Below are 16,900 nucleotides of genomic sequence, written 5' to 3' on the forward strand. Positions count from 1 at the left end.
TAGTTGCGGCACAAAGGCCCTAGAGCGCGTGGTTTTCAGTAGTTGTGGCTCGAGGGCTCTAGGGTGCAGGCTTGGTAGTTGTGGCACATGGACTTAGTTGCTCTGCGGCACGTGGGATCTTCCCGGACCAGGGCTCGAACCTGTGTCCCCTGCACTGGCAAGCGGATTCTTAACCACTGCACCACCAGGGAAGTCCCTCATTTGTTAATTTTTATAAGAGAGTCATATAACACAGCTGTTGAATCAGATCATGTAATATAAAACTATTCTGAAACTAGAATGCATTGTAGAATTTTTTTTTTCTAAACCATTCCTCTATTATAGAGAAATTAATTGTAAATGTGTTGGTTCCTTTAAGTTAGTATTTTTGAGAGCTGGATAAATTAGCCACTTTTTTTTTTTTTTTTTAAGAAATGCACCTTTAGCTTTGAGTCATCTTAAATTAGATGTCATCTTAAATTTTAAGTCATCTAAAATTAGAAATATTTAACAAAAAAGTTGAAATTCAGGTGAAGAATTGATTCTTTGGTAGTTGCTCTGGGGTGAAAAATGAGAACCATATGGTCTCTTTCTAGAAGCCTACGACCTAGTTGGGTGTGGAAGGTGATAAGGCAAGTGCACAAATAACCACCACACAATACAAAGCTGATTAGTGATAAATGCCATAGAGAGGTACAAAGTTCATGGGCCTCTCAGAGGAAGTAGTACCTAATTATTCTTTTGTTTAGAAGTGTTTAAACTTTTTTTTTTAGTTTTCTTTAAATTAAGGTATACATACATAACATTCACATTTTTAAAGTGTAAATTTCAGTGGGTTTTAATATTCACAGGTTGTGCAACTTCACCACTATCTAATTCCAGAATAAACTTTTTTAAAAATTCAAATATTTTTAGCTATGATATGCCCTCTAGTTCTTAGGCTCCACCACTCCCTACTGGTTAACATCTGGCTGCCTCTGGTCTGTATTGGCCACCTGATTCCTGAAGGCATTTAAGTTTGCCTCCAGGCTTGAGGAGTTGTTTTTCTAGTTTCCTTTACCTTGGAAGCAAGCCAGCATTACCCTGGGGTTGCAGGTGTAGGGAACACTGGCTGCTGTCTTGCTGAGCATCCTCTTCCCCACCTCTATCCCTTTTCCCACTCTACCCTCTGACTCCTCCAAGTATGGTCCCCACCTCTGCTGCAGCCTTTTGAGAGGGATGACTTCTGTTGCCTTCGAGAGGGCTTCCTTGGAATAAAATCCAAACTGCTTTTCTTGGCTTACAAGTCCTTACATGATCTGGCTTTTTCTTCTCATCAGACTAATCTTTCTGTTCCATGACATAGCAAACTTGTACCCTCTGCCTGGAATGCTTTTCTCTCTGATCTTTGCATGTCTGATTCTGTTTTGTCATTCATATCTCATTTTAAATATCACTACGTCATTGAATCTAAAGCGGCTACTTGCTCACTTTCTACACAACCCTAATTTATTTATCACCACGGTTGTCATGGGTCTGATTTTGTTGCTGTTGTTAATAATTTTCTCTCCACTAAAGTGTAAGTTCAGTGTTAGTGGGTCCCTTGCTTGTCACATGTATCACTGCATCCTGAGCTTCTAGAGCAGTGTTTGGCACATAGCATGTGCTTAATATGTTTATTTGTTGAATAAGTGGTTGCTTTGAACTATGGCTCCTGCACTGGTTCATCTGCCAGTATGATTCCATTTCTGTCTTACAGAAATTTGCCAAAAATCTCAGGTCCTTTGATGCCTTTGCCGGCTCCAGCTCTCACTGCCTTTATGAGTTAATTCCCTTTTGTAATTGTTTACTGTCATTTCAATGGAATGAAATGTATTCTGTCTTTTGACAGGTTGAGATGTTTTAGTCAGGTTGAAGACATGAACAACAGCCAAGTTAGGAAAGCATGGCTTGTTTTTTTGACAATACTAAGTAGTTTAGGTTGATTGAAGGGTAGAAAATAAGGTTGAGAATTTAGGTTGAGGCCATGTCAGAGAGGATCTGAAATCATTTGATGAAGAGTTTGTACTTAATTCAGAATGTCCTGGGGAACCCTTGTGGGGTGTTTGAGCAGAATCATGACTTGAAAAGAGTTTTTAAGGAAGATTGGTCTGACAGTGATGCAGTAAAGAAGAGAGGTCAGTTAGGAAGTTACTAGAATAATCTGAGGATGATTCATTGTGAATCGGAACCAAGATAGTGGTCAACAAAATGAAAAGGAGGGCAAGGAGTTAGAAAAATATTTGAGCCTCCTGGGGCTGACACTGGTAAATTTCTCTGTGATCATTACAGTTCAGCAATGTGACTTTTTTTTTTTACATGGATTGGTTGATTGTATGGGGAACTGTATTGAATATCTTCTGTCAGTAATGTGTTATAAATGTCTTTCTTAGAATTTTTACATTTATGAGAGAGATGAAACAGAAAGCAGACATCTCAGCTTTGTTGAGTCAGGGATATTTGGTCAACTCTGGCACTTCATATCTCTGGATGTTGGCAAGAGGTCAGGGAATATGTTAATGAATAATGCAGGGTAGTGTAAGTGTTTCACTGTTTAACTCCCTTTGTTCTCACTAAATGTAACAAAATTTTAAAAATCAAAACATCTTTTAAAAATCCCATCTTAAAGTCTATATTTAGCTTTAGCCTTATTATTTGATTAAATAGTAGTCTTTGATTTAGAACTGAATTCTGATTTCTTCCTGACCTACTTGTGATTTTAACCAACTTTTTTTTTTTTTTCACTTAGTTACTTTATTTTTACATCTGAAGTTTGGAAATGATTGTCTTTTGCCTCTGAAAGAATTATCTGATGAGTAATTATTTTTCTAAGATGTTAAGCTTTTATTTCCATTAAGTAAAACTAATTTTATGATGACCAAACTAACCTTAAAAAGTTAACTGAGTAAACCAGGCAAATGCAGTTTAGGAATGGTAACACATGCATACATAATGAAAACCATATGTTGGAGAAATATGCAAGTGTTTTTTAGGGTTGTTAGGGTAAACAGCGTTATTTTATTCGGTAAAAATGTTTTCAACCTATGTTTTTTTCTTTAAGTTTATTTTTGAATTTTTAAAAATTCACACTGTGTTTTCCTAACTAAACTACAACTTCCTGAGGGTAGAGACTGTTCTTTCTTTTGTCTCCCCTGCCTGCCTTCTCTCTCTTCCTTAATTTATTTTGATATAATTTTAGACTTACAAAAAAGTTGTAAGAAGAGTACAAACAACCCCCATATTCCTTTTACCTAGATTCACCTATTGTTTACATTTTGCATAATTATCATTACTCTCTCCCTATATACATATTTACACACACACACACACTCACACATTTTTTTCTGAGCCAGTTAAGGATAAGTTGCAGACATTATGTCCCTTTATGGCTAAATTCTTTAGCGTATGTTTCCTAAGAATAAAGATATTCTCTTATATAACAGCAGTACAATTATCAAAATCAGGAAATGTTTCATTGATACAGTACTATGATCTAATCTATAATCCGTAGTCAAATTTTGTCAGTTGTCCCAATATTGTCCTTTATAGCTTTGTTTATACACTTAACATTTTCTCTCTGGGTCCAGGATCCTGTCCCAGTATCAAACACTGCATTTAGTCGTCCTGTCTCTTTAGGTTTCCTTTAATCGGGAACATATCTTCAGCCTTTCTTTGTGCTCTTGGCCATTACATTTTTGAAAACTACAGGCCAATTGTTTTATAAAATGGCTCTTATGATTGATTTAGTAATGAATTTTTGTTAGGAATACCACAAAATGATAATGTGTCTTCTCAGTGCATCATTACAGGAAGCATAAGGTTTGCCCCAGTATTGATGTTGTTAAGTTTGATAACTTGGTTAAGGCAGTGTCCCTCCAATAATTTGTGGGGCGATACTTTGAGAATATGTAAATGTCACATCAAATATTCACCCACTAGTTTTAGCATCTATTGATGGTTCTTGCCTGAATCAGTCGTTATTGCAGTGGTTGCAGGGGTGATCTTCTGTCATTTCTTCTGTTAATTAGTTGGCATTCTACTGTAAGGAAGAACTTTCTCCCCTATTATGTTGATATCAGTATAGATTTATGGATTCTTGTTTTAGTCAGTGTGTTACACTTTTTTCTGTCATAATTTATTTTGATGCTTAAATTGTCCCAGAATAGGCTCCTGGGACACCCGCCCCCCTTCCCCCCCAGGCTTGCTCCTGTGTCCGTATGACATGTCCCCATCTTTATTGAGCAGTTTTTGGCACTAGATGTTCTAGGGGCTCATCTTGTTATTTTCTCTGCCCCAGCCCTGGAATCATTACTCCAAGGATCTCTGGTGACTTTTTGGGTAGAATTTGTATTCAGAAACCAAGAACTGGGAACTAGGTATTCTAATTGCTACTGGGGTATTACTGCTACCTTTCAGTGGAAATACCTACAAACACACATACACATAATATCTGCCTTTATTTCTGCCCCTCCCTTTATCTCTATCTGTTTAAAACCTTGAGTTCATACTGATGATTCAAAATCCAATCCAAATGGTTTCTCTGCTGCAGACTACAGCTGTCTGGCAGTCTCCCTTATCCCCCAAAGTATGGGCTGCCTTGAGGGGCTGCATTTCCTGCCGTTCATTTGCCTGTCTTACAGGAGAATAGGGCAAAAGTGGAGAAAAACAGTAGTCTACCACCACCCTAATAAGGCTTTCAGTAATTTCAAGACAGTTCTCCTACCCAAGAGAGTAGTAAAGTTGTAGCCTCTACTTTCAGTTGAACCTGAGAGTGCATGAACAGTACTAGCCATCTCCAAAGATAACTACATACTTACGTAGTATAGCAGGAAAGGTTCCAAGTGTGGAGCAAGATGAATACCCCTGGAAGCAGCTGTGGAAGCCACACATACACACCCACACCCACACCTACACACACACCCATATATGTATATATACTGTATTAGTTTCCTAAAGCTGCTGTAACAAATTGCCACACACTGGGTGGCTTAAAAAACAACAGAAATACTTTTCTCACAGTTTCTGAGATAAACTTGAAAAGCTGGAATATAAATGAAAGAATTTTACACTTATTATTTTTTGGTTTTGTTTTTCAGTTTTTAATGTTTATTTTTTAGTTGCCCTGTGATTTCAGATTATGGTTTGTGGTATACTGTGTAATAAGTAATTATAAAATTGATCATTAGAACATCTTATTTCTGGGAATGGTAGGAGTTTCTTTGTAGAACATTGAACTAAGATTGTTTTTTCCACTTAGATAAGGAGTTCCTGTTTGGGATTTAGTAGATTAAGAATATCTAGTATTATGAAAATCCAGTGTAAATAAAAGAATCAATATGGTTCATCCTGTTCAAAGAATTCCTTTACTAGGGGCTGTGTTTAAGTGCTTGATAAATAAAACATTAAATTAACAAAATTGCCTTTGATTTGACTTTTAGCTCTTAAGCACTATAACCTCTGTCAACTGTTACAAGAGCTCTTGCTTGTTTTTTGTTTTGTTTTGTTTTGTTTTTGCGGTGCGCGGGCCTCTCACTGTTGTGGCCTCTCCCGTTGCGGAGCACAGGCTCCGGACGTGCAGGCTCAGCGGCCATGGCTGACGGGCCCAGCCGCAGCGGCATGTGGGATCTTCCGGGACCAGACCCTGCATCGGCAGGCAGACTCTCAACCACTGCGCCACCAGGGAATCCCTCTTGCTTGTTTTTATGCTTCTTTATATGATCTTTAGTTACCTCACAGTTAATGTACATGATAGTGAAGAGGATGTGTTAGTTACATCCTGGGTTGTCCAAAAAACAGAGGCATAAATAGAGGAGTAGGTATAAGGCTGTGAATCACCTCCCCTAGTATTTCTCTTTCCTCTGAGTAAGGAGGGGTTCATAGTGGCTGGCCCAAGAATAGTACACCTCTGTATTTATTAGGGAGGTTCACTTCCATGTGGAAACTTTACAAAACTTAGTTCCATGTGTCAGCTCATTCCCAGAGGACCAGGCAATGCAAGTTTGCTCATGGCCAGTGAGTTTACTGGGCATGCTCCTGCAAAGCCTTTGGATGATATAGTACTTTGCTTCTTGTCTCTTTCAACACTTAGGAGATGGTAGCTTCTTTTATGCACAGGCCTACAAAAGGAACTTCGTTCTTAGAGAATTTGTTAATCAAGCTACCTCTATGTTTACCACCTTTCCCTGTAGTTAGGATTAATGTTCTCTGAAGTCATGGAAGATCTTTTTTGCTTTCTTTGTATCTTGCATAATGCTTTTTGTAGGCAAGGTGTTTTGAAGTGTTGGACCCCAAGTAGAACTTGGGCCTTTTCTGTTGAGGGCCACTAACCTCCAGAAAATACTTAAGTGATTGGATATACAGGACTTTTGATTTCTGTTTTTAAACTCATCTGATTTATAAATTAATAACGAGCTATAAAATGATGTTTAAGAAAAGGCTCACTGGAAAAGGATCCTCAAAAAAAGAACCTAGTGTGTTCGTAGAACATAGATATATATAAATAAAAGAAACATATCAAGCATGGGAAATTTAGAATTTGGGGAAAAATCTGTTTAGGTTCTCACTTTCACATTTTTTGCGAAAATAAAATGCAAAATGCATTTTATGTAAAATGCAATAATTACATAAAAGAATGAATAATAAAACTAAAAATTTATATAACCATTTATCTGATTTCTGGGTGGAGAAGAATTTACTGAACAAAACAGTGTAAGAATGTTTTTCACTATTTGTACATTTGATAACTTAAAAAAAATGTTTAGCAGTGTCTTAAAAAAAAAAAGTCCAACGAAGTTAAAAGGTAAAACCTGAGGAAAATGTTGCTATACACACAACATGTTTAATATCTTAATTCTGTAAAGTGCTCATGTAAATTCAGTTGGTTTATTTTATTTCCTCCTCTTCTTCTTTTCTATCAACCTTGCCTTTATACTGTTTCAATTGGTTTATTAAATTCCCAGCTTCCATTTGGGCCGTTTACACTTGCTACCATTTAGTTCACAATAGAACTGAGTTAAGAGTTGTAGGTCCAGAGAGAAACATACCTCTTGGTGCCCTATTTAGATGAGTAGTTAATAGCCCTCTATCCCCCACAGTTCTCACTTCATTTTACATTTTGTTGTGTCCTGTTTCTCCCCTTTTCCTTCTTAGCTCTGACTTCCTCCCTCCTTTTGATGGGTTCTCTTCCTCTTTTCTCACCTTACTAAATTTAACAGAGTTTTTTTCCTTATTGTTTCTTTTGCCTGATTTAGGTTTCCTTCCTCTTGCTTTTATTTTGCAAGAGTTGTATCTTATGCATTTGGGGGCACTCCTTGAACCTGGAAGTCTTCACAGCCCCCCTTCTCTGGTGTCTGTTTTTCTTTAGAATTATTTATCAGATTAGAGCAGCATAGGAGATGTTTTTCTTTTTTTTGGAAATGCATTTCTTTTATTTATTTATTTTATTTTTACTTTTGGCTGTGTTGGGTCTTCATTTCTGTGTGAGGGCTTTCTCTAGTTGTGGCAAGTGGGGGCCACTCTTCATCGCAGTACGCGGGCCTCTCACTGTCGTGGCATCTCTTGTTGTGGAGCACAGGCTCCAGACGTGCAGGCTCAGTAGTTGTGGCTCATGGGCCTAGTTGCTCTGCAGCATGTGGGATCTTCCCAGACCAGGGCTCGAACCCGTGTCCCCTGCATCAGGAGGCAGATTCTCAACCACTGCGCCACCAGGGAAGCCCGGAGGTGTTTTTCAAAACTGTTTTTGTGATAGAGCTACTGAAATGTAACTGGACATAAAGAACTGAAATTTATTTCTAAATAACTGAGAAGAAGCATGGAACTTTTGCTTCTTCCATGGAGGAGGAGTAGTTGGGGTATGTTAATTAGGAGATCCTGATGCTGCTTAGTTTTTTTAGGGTCTTCGGGAGTACTTATTGTAGGTTGTTCTGCCTTTAACCAAATTGTGGTCATGCAAAAAGCTGCATTACTTTTGTCTTGGAAGTCCTCCCAGTAATTATAACACGCTATTGCAGTTCTCAGACTTTTGTGGGCATAAGCAATTCCCTGGGGGGACTTGTTAAAAATGCCCCCCTCCTGGAAATTAGTATTCAGATCTTGGGCACGCCATTTTAAAGCTGACTTCAAGAAGAAGCACCCCAGGTAATTTTGATGTAGGTCATCAGTAGACCACAGTTGGAAAAATGTTGCCAAATGGCATCAAGTCCAAACTCTTTGATATGGCTTATAATGTTGCCCCTACCTCCTTCTCTAGCCCCATTTTCCATGGGTCTATGCCACACATCCTATGCTTTACCTAGAGTTCTCAACATGTCTTAACCTTCTCACACCTTTATATACCCTGGCACATGCTGGTCCCTCTGCTTACAACCCTCTTCCCCATCTCTGCCTTGCATATTCATTCTTCAGGTCTCTACTGAAGCATCACACCTTTCCTCTCTTCTTCTCAAACGGAATTAAACTACACTCACGTAACAAAACTCTATTACAGCACTTAACATAGTGTTTCATCATTGTTGATTTCCTGGTCTGTTTCCTACTAGATTCTATACACTTAAGGACAGAGTCTGTCATGTTGATCTCTGTTCCCCCAGTGTCTGGCACATGGTAGATGTAGAGTAAATACTAAATAATATCAAAGCTTCTCTTGCCTCTTTGGAACATTAAGCATGCTAGATCTAAAGAAATGCTGTAGTAGCAGCTCTGCACTCCTGTATTCTGAGAGTTTTCACGTGTTTTTAAGTATAGAGCACTTATTTTTACAAAAAGCAATTATTCTTTTAAGTGCTTTTACAAAAAGCAAGTATTTTGAATTATTTTTGAATTTTTGAATTAAAGGGACAAAAAGAGTTTGGTAATAAATAAGGCACCCTGGCTATATACCTTGCCACTTGTGAGTATGTGACTTGTATAAGTTGTGCTTCCTCTCAAGACTTTAATTTCTGTATCTGTAATTCTAACTAGTACTCACAGTGGCCTTCTAATGGTCTTTCCCTTTTCTAATAACTCATACAGGTACCATGTCCTCTAACTAAAATACCATTTCTCTCCCTACCTCCTTCATTTCTGTGTTTTAGTTCTTCCCAGTTGCCTTCTGGAGGAAAAAAATAGGTTTGGCTTTCAAGGTCCTGTATGACCGGGTCCTTTCTTAGTCCTTGACCTTTAAATCTCACTCTTCCTTCTTGTTTTATTTGACAGTCTTACAAAAACAGACCTTCTTCTTTGCTCTTTATAATTAGCCCTACCTGGAATATATTTATTCAAATCCTTAAGTCCTACTCTAAGCCCCACCTTCTTGATAAAGATCACCATTCCATCTTGCAGTGAGGAAATTGAATAGTAAACCAAAATATCTTCCAAGAGGAAGGTTAATAGGGAAAATATGCTTGAATGTTTTAACTTCATGGACAATTTAGTGGGAATAATATTGTTTCATACTAAGGCATACTAAATGGATAGTTTTGTTATGTGTAGTGGAGCTACGGTTTTCACCTGTAGTAATTGAAGCACAATTATTCACTGTTATTTGTGAAATGAAACCAACCAGCATATAAGCAACTATGGATCATTCCCCCGTTATTTCTGTTTTCACTTCATTAATAAAATAAATGTAAACTAGTTTAAAATGTTAGTTATTATTAGCTGTAATCTATTATTTTTCTGTAATAAACATGAGTTTGAAATAATATTCAGGCTGACTAAATTTTCTCATTACCTGAGCCCTAACTTCCTTGTTTTTTTCCAGTTGGATGTTGCTAGGCATCTCTCAATCTGTCTTCAAAACAGAATCCACATTCTTCCTTCCCCCACAACCTGCTCCAAGGAACAGCAGTGGGCAGGACTGTGTGGCTGGAGGGGAGAGTGGGAATAGAGGTCAGAGAGGTCTCTGAAGGCCAGGATCACTCAGGGCCTTCTCGACCTGCCAGCGACTTTGGGCTTTGTTCTGTATTCAGTAAGTCTGCACTTTGGAAGCGAAAACCTTTTCATTTATGGCAGAGTACATTTGTGCTTTAAGGAAATAGTTTCCCTCAGATATAATGGAGCAGGGAATTTGAGTGAAACCTTAGTATGTTCCTCCTAAAGTGCCTAATTTAATAGAGTAATTTAATAGTATTTGTTCTAGTATGTTTTCTAGTCTAGTTTCCTTGGGCCTATTTCTACATCATTAAGGAAAAACATCACATTAGAAGCTATCCATTTAAATCCTTTTTAAAAAAATTTTTTTAACATCTTTATTGGAGTATAATTGCTTTATAATGGCGTGTTTCTGCTTTATATCTAATTATTTTTAAAACAAAATTTGTAAGTTCTCTTTTCTTCTTAAAAAAAATTTCCCCTTTTTGTTTGGAGGGACAATTGACTGACTAGTGTATAATTTAATTTGCACTTTCTGCTGTCATCATTTCCAGCAGGGGCATTATGTTGGGAAAATTCAGGTTTAGAATTGTGATTTAATTGGAGACAGGATTGATATATAATAAGGAATGAATTGCCTTACCAGACTTGCTGACTTTTAGACAGTGCAGAGCCTATAAACTTTCTTGGGGCTCCTCATTTGGTGTGTGTAGTAAACAGAAACAATGCCGTATTGGGGGTAGGAGATATAAGGATTAACATCAGCTTCTAGGGAATGGAGAGTGCTGTTTTAGAGTATAGATCCTTTAAGAAATGTTGTAGGACCTAAATTTTTATTGGAAAAGTCTCTGAATAAAATGTCTAAAGTTCATTTTTGTAAAATAACCCATGTGGTGACAGAAATTCAAGCAAGGACAAAATTGGCAAAAGTTACATAAATAGTAAAAGTCTAATAGTTACTTTAAATTTTTTATTTATTTTATGACTCTGTCATTGTTCCTTAGCATATGTTCCTTTACGTGAGTCAATAGTAGTCTAGATAAAACAAAATTATTAAAAATTTTGAGAGACTTTTTAAAATCCAAATAATTATTGGGTTTGAATAATAGGAAAAAACCTCACAGAACACACCAGACTTTGGTGTGGAGTCTGTAGTTCTATTTGGATCCATGACAATTTAAAATATTCATATTCGTTTTGAACTGTTTAGTGTTTGCACTGTAAAATTATATTCCTGTTGTTTCATTTTTTTCCAGTGTAGCATCTTCCTTATGGGCATTTGCAATGTGTGCTCAGAAGGGAAGTGGAGGCATAAGTGTCATTATCTCAAAGCAGAATTCTTCCTAGAATATTTTTGCTTCTGGGTTATTCCAGTGTTTAGTTTTGAAGATTAGGGAGGAAAAGGAAGTTGACTGTTAACGTTCCCAGTTATGTTGCTTGTTGGCCCACATTATGAAGACTGAGTATTACTACTCTTAGATGTTCTCAAACTAGCAACTGTTATTCGAATAATTAAGTCACCTGGTGAGATGAGGTTTTTCTTTGCACTAACTTTTTGTTTTTAATGGGTTGATAACTTTTTTAAAATATTTATTTATTTTTGGCTGCGTTGGGTCTTTGCTGCACGTGGGCTTTCTCTAGTTGTGAGCGTGGGCTACTCTCTGTAAATAATTAAATAATGAATGAAAATCTTAGAAATAGTATTAATACAAGTGAACTATAAAAACCAAATGTCTTTAAGAGCCAAATTTATGCATTGGAAAATTAGTTGATCCATTTTCCATTTGTCAAGGCAGAATGCCCTGATTTATACATGCTTATAGTAGTGAAATTAAGAAATGAGAATCTCTTAAGTGGTTAAATGGGATACGATCTGATTTTCAGCATTATTAGAACTAAATTCAGTTTTGATTTTGCAACATTATTTGACCGTTTCTACAAAATTTTATATGGTAAAATAAGGTTTAAAATTTAACTTCATGGCACCTCATCAGATAGCTAAAATCCTTATGTATCTCAAAACTGTATTTAAGGACTGCAGAAATAATTTTGTTGATTGCTGCTTTGGAGGTATAAGATGTATATAAATTCTTATTCTAGATTAAGGATATCTTTAATCTGTGAAGAACTGTTTAAGCTAACTGACAAGTTGTACTCTGAATATTGCCTAGATCCACTAGAACAAAATTTGTGTTTTCGTAAACGTGAGTCAAGAGTATGGCATGTACAATGAAGATATTCATTGTGTCCCTGGGAAAGTTAATGGGTGTTACTCCAAGTTGAAGGAAAAGGATCTGTGGTCAAGTAAATTTGGAATATGTTGGTTTAAGCAAAGCTAAGCTTTACTGAAGATTTCTCAGAGCCTTTAATATTGAAATATTTTATATTAATCAGATTAATCTTACTTTAAGAATTTTAAGTATCTGGTCAGTCATTGATCTTACTTTGTTTCCTGTAATCTTTTCCTCCTTTCACAAAATAATATGCAAGTTCCACGTCAGATATCACATTATTTACTAATGGGAAGAAAGAAAATATCTCTTCTTTCAAAGGACTTAACACGTGAAAAGTCACCACATGTAGGAAATTTTGTATATGAATTTCATGTTTTCAATTCCTGTTTTCTGTTTGAATTCTAGTTCCTTGAATTTTGTAGGGACTGATAGGGAAGTTAGTAAAAGACAAATGGGTAGAAAGTAAGAGTAAGATAGAAGGAAGAACTAATTCAACAAACTGAACTAGATTAAAGGTTTTTGCTTCGTCTTTTCTCTGAAATGCTTTTTGGACTAAGGTTTTCATGATACATACTTATTTGAACAAATTTTTACAGAATAAATAGGATAATAACTTGCTCATTAAAGTCTTCTGAAATTATTTTTCTGTGGTGTTTGGGGGTGTTGCAGGATCTATTAGTGGAAAGAACTGTACTACTGTAATATCCTGTGACTAATGGGAGTGGCCTGTGATTTAAAAACCATTGTTGTAAAGCAACTATACTCCAATAAAAATTTTTTTAAAAAACCATCATCACTTGTGATTCTGGTTATAATCTGATAGTTTGTTCTTTCACAATTTCCTAAAAATTTGAGACTTAATTGCTCATTTCTACTCACTTGTTAACCTTGTTAACCTTGTCTCTTATGACTTCGTTTCCTTTTTTTTTTTTTTTTTTTTTTTTTTGTGGTACGCAGGCCTCTCACTGTTGTGGCCTCTCCCGTTGCGGAGCACAGGCTCCGGATGCGCAGGCTCAGCGGCCATGGCTCACGGGCCCAGCCGCTCCGTGGCATGTGGGATCTTCCCAGACCGGGGCATGAACCCGTGTCCCTTGAATTGGCAGGCGGACTCTCAACCACTGCGCCACCAGGGAAGCCCTCGTTTCCTTTTATAATATAATCTCTAGTTTTCAAAGTTTGACTCCAGAGAGTTGCGATATGTATCAGAACATACACTGCGTGATTTTTCAAGTTCAACCTATAACTATTCATTTTACACAGATATCTGTATTTCAGATGGAGCAGCTATCAGATGAAGAAATTGACCATGGTGCTGAAGAAGACAGTGACAAGGAAGATCAGGACCTGGACAAAATGTTTGGAGCCTGGCTGGGGGAGCTAGACAAACTCACTCAGGTTAGAAATTGTGCTTGAAAAACTGGTTGAGGATTTTAAGTCATCACTATGTGCTAAAACTTTACTGCGTAGACATGAGGATATGAATATAGTTTATGTTTTAAAATACTGCTATAAAGGGAAAATGTCCAAAACATTAACAAGTAAATGAATAGTAATCTACAACAGAAGATGTTGTCTTCTGTGGTTATTTTAAGGAGTTAAAAAAAAATGCTTTTGACAGAGGTTCTGTGCATCTAGAGGGATTTCTTGAAATCTGTTTCATAAATTGAGTTGCTGCCTAAAAAGTTTTAAAGCCTAAAATGTAAAAATCTAAATTTTAGCAAATCCTATTCTATAACTTAGTGAGTATGAACACATTTTACAACATAAATAATATCCTCACATGCAGATATTTTCTATTACATGATTCCAGAACACTGACAAAATTTCATCCCCAGCTGCATTTGAAAACAGTGGCAGAGCTTTTTCATTTTGTTTTATTGGATCTTCGGTTTTAAAAAAAGAAGAACGACTTTATCCTCTAAACCAGGTCACTTTTTAGAATAAAAGTGTATACTATTACTACCCCAGTTAATACATTATATTCAATATATATGAAGATAGTTATGTTTATTAAAGCAACGTTAACTTTATGACAATGAGAAAGAACATTAGAACAAAACTTATTTTCACTCATCCTTAAATATCATCTCCGGGAAGAATTTTTGTGTAAATTGCTAAGTATGAGATTTGTTAACCAGTAGAAAAGTAGGTGGTAAGGTGGAAACTTAAAGTACTAGTTTGTTTCTGTATCTCTTTCTATAGCAGTCTGGGATTGAAACTGAGAAACTCTTCATGTAATTCTTGCTAGATCGTTTTGAAAAGCAGACATGTTTGTGACCACAGCCTGTTAATGATGAATTTTGAGAAGAACGCTTTCAATCTTACTAGAATTTCTTAAGGATTATGCTCTTCATCTCCAATCAGGAGAAGTAACAGTATTTGTGGTGATAAAGGTCTTTTACGTAGTTACCAAACCATTTCAGTTTAATTCTTAATTTTTTTTAAAAAAAGTGATTTTGGCATGGAGATGATGACTAGGCTGTGCAGTTCTATGCTGAGGAGAAAAAGGAAAGAGGAAGGAAAGAAGAGGGAATAGAACATGTTAATGCTTGAAGGAAGTATGTGAGGGCCAGCTGTCATGTGTGGGGTTTCCTTTTTTTTTGGCCGTGCTGAGTGGCTTGTTGGATCTCAGTTCCCTGACTAGGGATTGAACCCAGGCTACAGCAGTGAAAGCCTGGAATCCTAACCACTTGGTCACCAGGGAACTCCCAGCGGTTTCCTTGACTGTGGGTTTTATTGTCCATCCCTGGCGAGGGGCCAGAAAAGAGAAAAGACAGGTAGGTATCAGTCCAGCCACTCCGGGTGGAGTAAACTCCATGCTACTCCACTGTAGATGGCATTTCTACTGAATACAATAAAACCTTGTATTCTTCCCTATATTTTAAATTCCCTGACATACAGATGTGAAGAGCCATTTATCAAAAAAGTTGGTTCCTAAACTAATGCTGTAACAGTTCTTTTTTTATGTATGAAGCTGTCTTTAGAGAGAAAACAGGTTAAAACTATTGCATAATGTGGCTCGCTGCTAGCAAGTTGCTTTTTAACACTTCAGAAATTTTCAAAAAATATTTTACTTACTAAGTTGGTGGCAGAAACTTAAATTCTTGTTTATTTCCTCATTTTAGTTAACTACAGAGCCATCTATGCACCTGTATTACCCGAACGATGTTAATGGATTTTCAACTTTATATTAAATCAGTTTTAAGTTTTAAGTGGTTGTTGAATCATCTGAAATTGTTTGCACAATTTTATATGTATTTGCATTTTTCTGGAAGAAGGTTCATGGCTTTTATCACATTCTCAATGACTTCCACTCCCACCCCGACTCCACCCCCTGCCAAAAAAATATGTTAAAAAACCACTCTACTAGATTACCCATTTCTTGGCATCAAGGAGTATTTCTTATTATATCCCTTTTTGCCCCAGCATCATGGACACAGCAGATAATTATAATAAGTATTTGTTTATTTGAACTGATGAGTAGATTGAGTTTTAATATGTTTTCAATTATATTCAGGTTTTACTGAAAACATTACCTACATACTATTCTTCATTTCCACTGAGAGAAGGAGGATTAGGCCTTAAACTGCAGCGGAAGAATTTGGTTTGAGGTTAAAGGAGAATATCCTAGCTGTTTCCCGAAACTTTGAAATAAGACACTGAATGGCTGTGGATCTCCTTCAGATGATAGCTTTAAAAACTGGATGGACACTATCTAAATGGATTCAATTGAAACAAATGAGTAAAGAAGATAGCATTCTAATCTAATTCCATGATTCTACAAATAGACTATTCAGCATTCTTTTTCATTTGAAATCTATTTGATAATTATAAAGAGAAATTAAAATTTTAAAAGACTAATCGTAATATTTACAAGTTTATTTAAATAGACACTAAATAACTATTGACCCTTTCCCTGAATTTCTCTGTTGTAAACACCTTATCTTCCTTATTGTAGAAAGGTTGGAAAGAAAAAAAGTGTCATTTAAAAAGATGGTGAGTTGGGACTTCCCTGGTGGTCCAGTGGTAAAGAATCCACCTTAACAATGTGGGGGATGCGGGTTTGATCCCTGGTCAGTGAACTGAGATCCCACATGCCACGGGGTAACTAAGCCTGCGTGCCACAACTGCTGGGCTCACGTGCCTCAACTGGAGAAGAGAAAACCTGCATGCCACAACTAGGGAGAAGCCTGCATGCCGCAACAAAAGATCCTGCATGCTTCAGTGAAGATCCCGCATGCCACAGCTAAGACCCGATGCAGCCAAAAATAAAATAAATAAAATAAATAAATAAATAATTTAAAAATCTTAAAAATAAAAAAGTAAAAAGGTGGTGAGTTAACTTACAAGACACCCGACCCTGAAGTTCAGTGTGATTGTAGACTTAATCACAGGCAGTATAGCTGGTTACAGTTTGCCCTCACCTTAGTAGAGCTTGCAAAGAACAAGGATATTCCATCATTGTTTGAAGTTGTAGCCATTAAGATCTATTAAGATCTTGGGTCTCATAATTTTGAGTCCAGAATTGTGCCTTATCTTCAGGGTAATTCATTCCAAGAATGAGGCTCTGTTGGACCAAAAACAAATTCCTTTGAGGAGAGAGAAAACAGAATTCTCTGCATTATTCCTTTTTATTTCTTATCTTACCATGCCCATATTCATGTACCTAGCTTATTTTATAGTGAATTTATGTAAAACGAGCTCAGTCACTATACTTGATGTATTCAGTATTTGGAAAGATATTTACTCCAAACTGTAACTATCTCAAGTGCCTTAAGTAAGCATATATCTAAAAATTGAGGAAACTATAAGCAAAATGA

General features: G+C 36.6%; 1 protein-coding gene across 5 annotated transcripts in view; it reads left to right on the plus strand.

Annotated features, from left to right (window-relative positions):
* RAPH1 (Ras association (RalGDS/AF-6) and pleckstrin homology domains 1) overlaps positions 1–16,900 on the plus strand; it is a 95,963-nt gene that overhangs the window by 25,820 nt on the left and 53,243 nt on the right. For all 5 annotated transcript variants that reach the window (XM_082630106.1, XM_082630108.1, XM_082630107.1 and 2 more), the window contains exon 2: positions 13,356–13,475. In XM_082630106.1, coding sequence (XP_082486232.1) covers positions 13,356–13,475 — 120 coding nt within the window. The remainder of the gene's footprint in view (positions 1–13,355; positions 13,476–16,900) is intronic.

The sequence above is a fragment of the Mesoplodon mirus genome, assembly GCF_964341445.2.
Source record: "Mesoplodon mirus genome assembly, chromosome: 8".
In the NCBI taxonomy this organism is placed as follows: Eukaryota; Metazoa; Chordata; class Mammalia; order Artiodactyla; family Ziphiidae; genus Mesoplodon; species Mesoplodon mirus.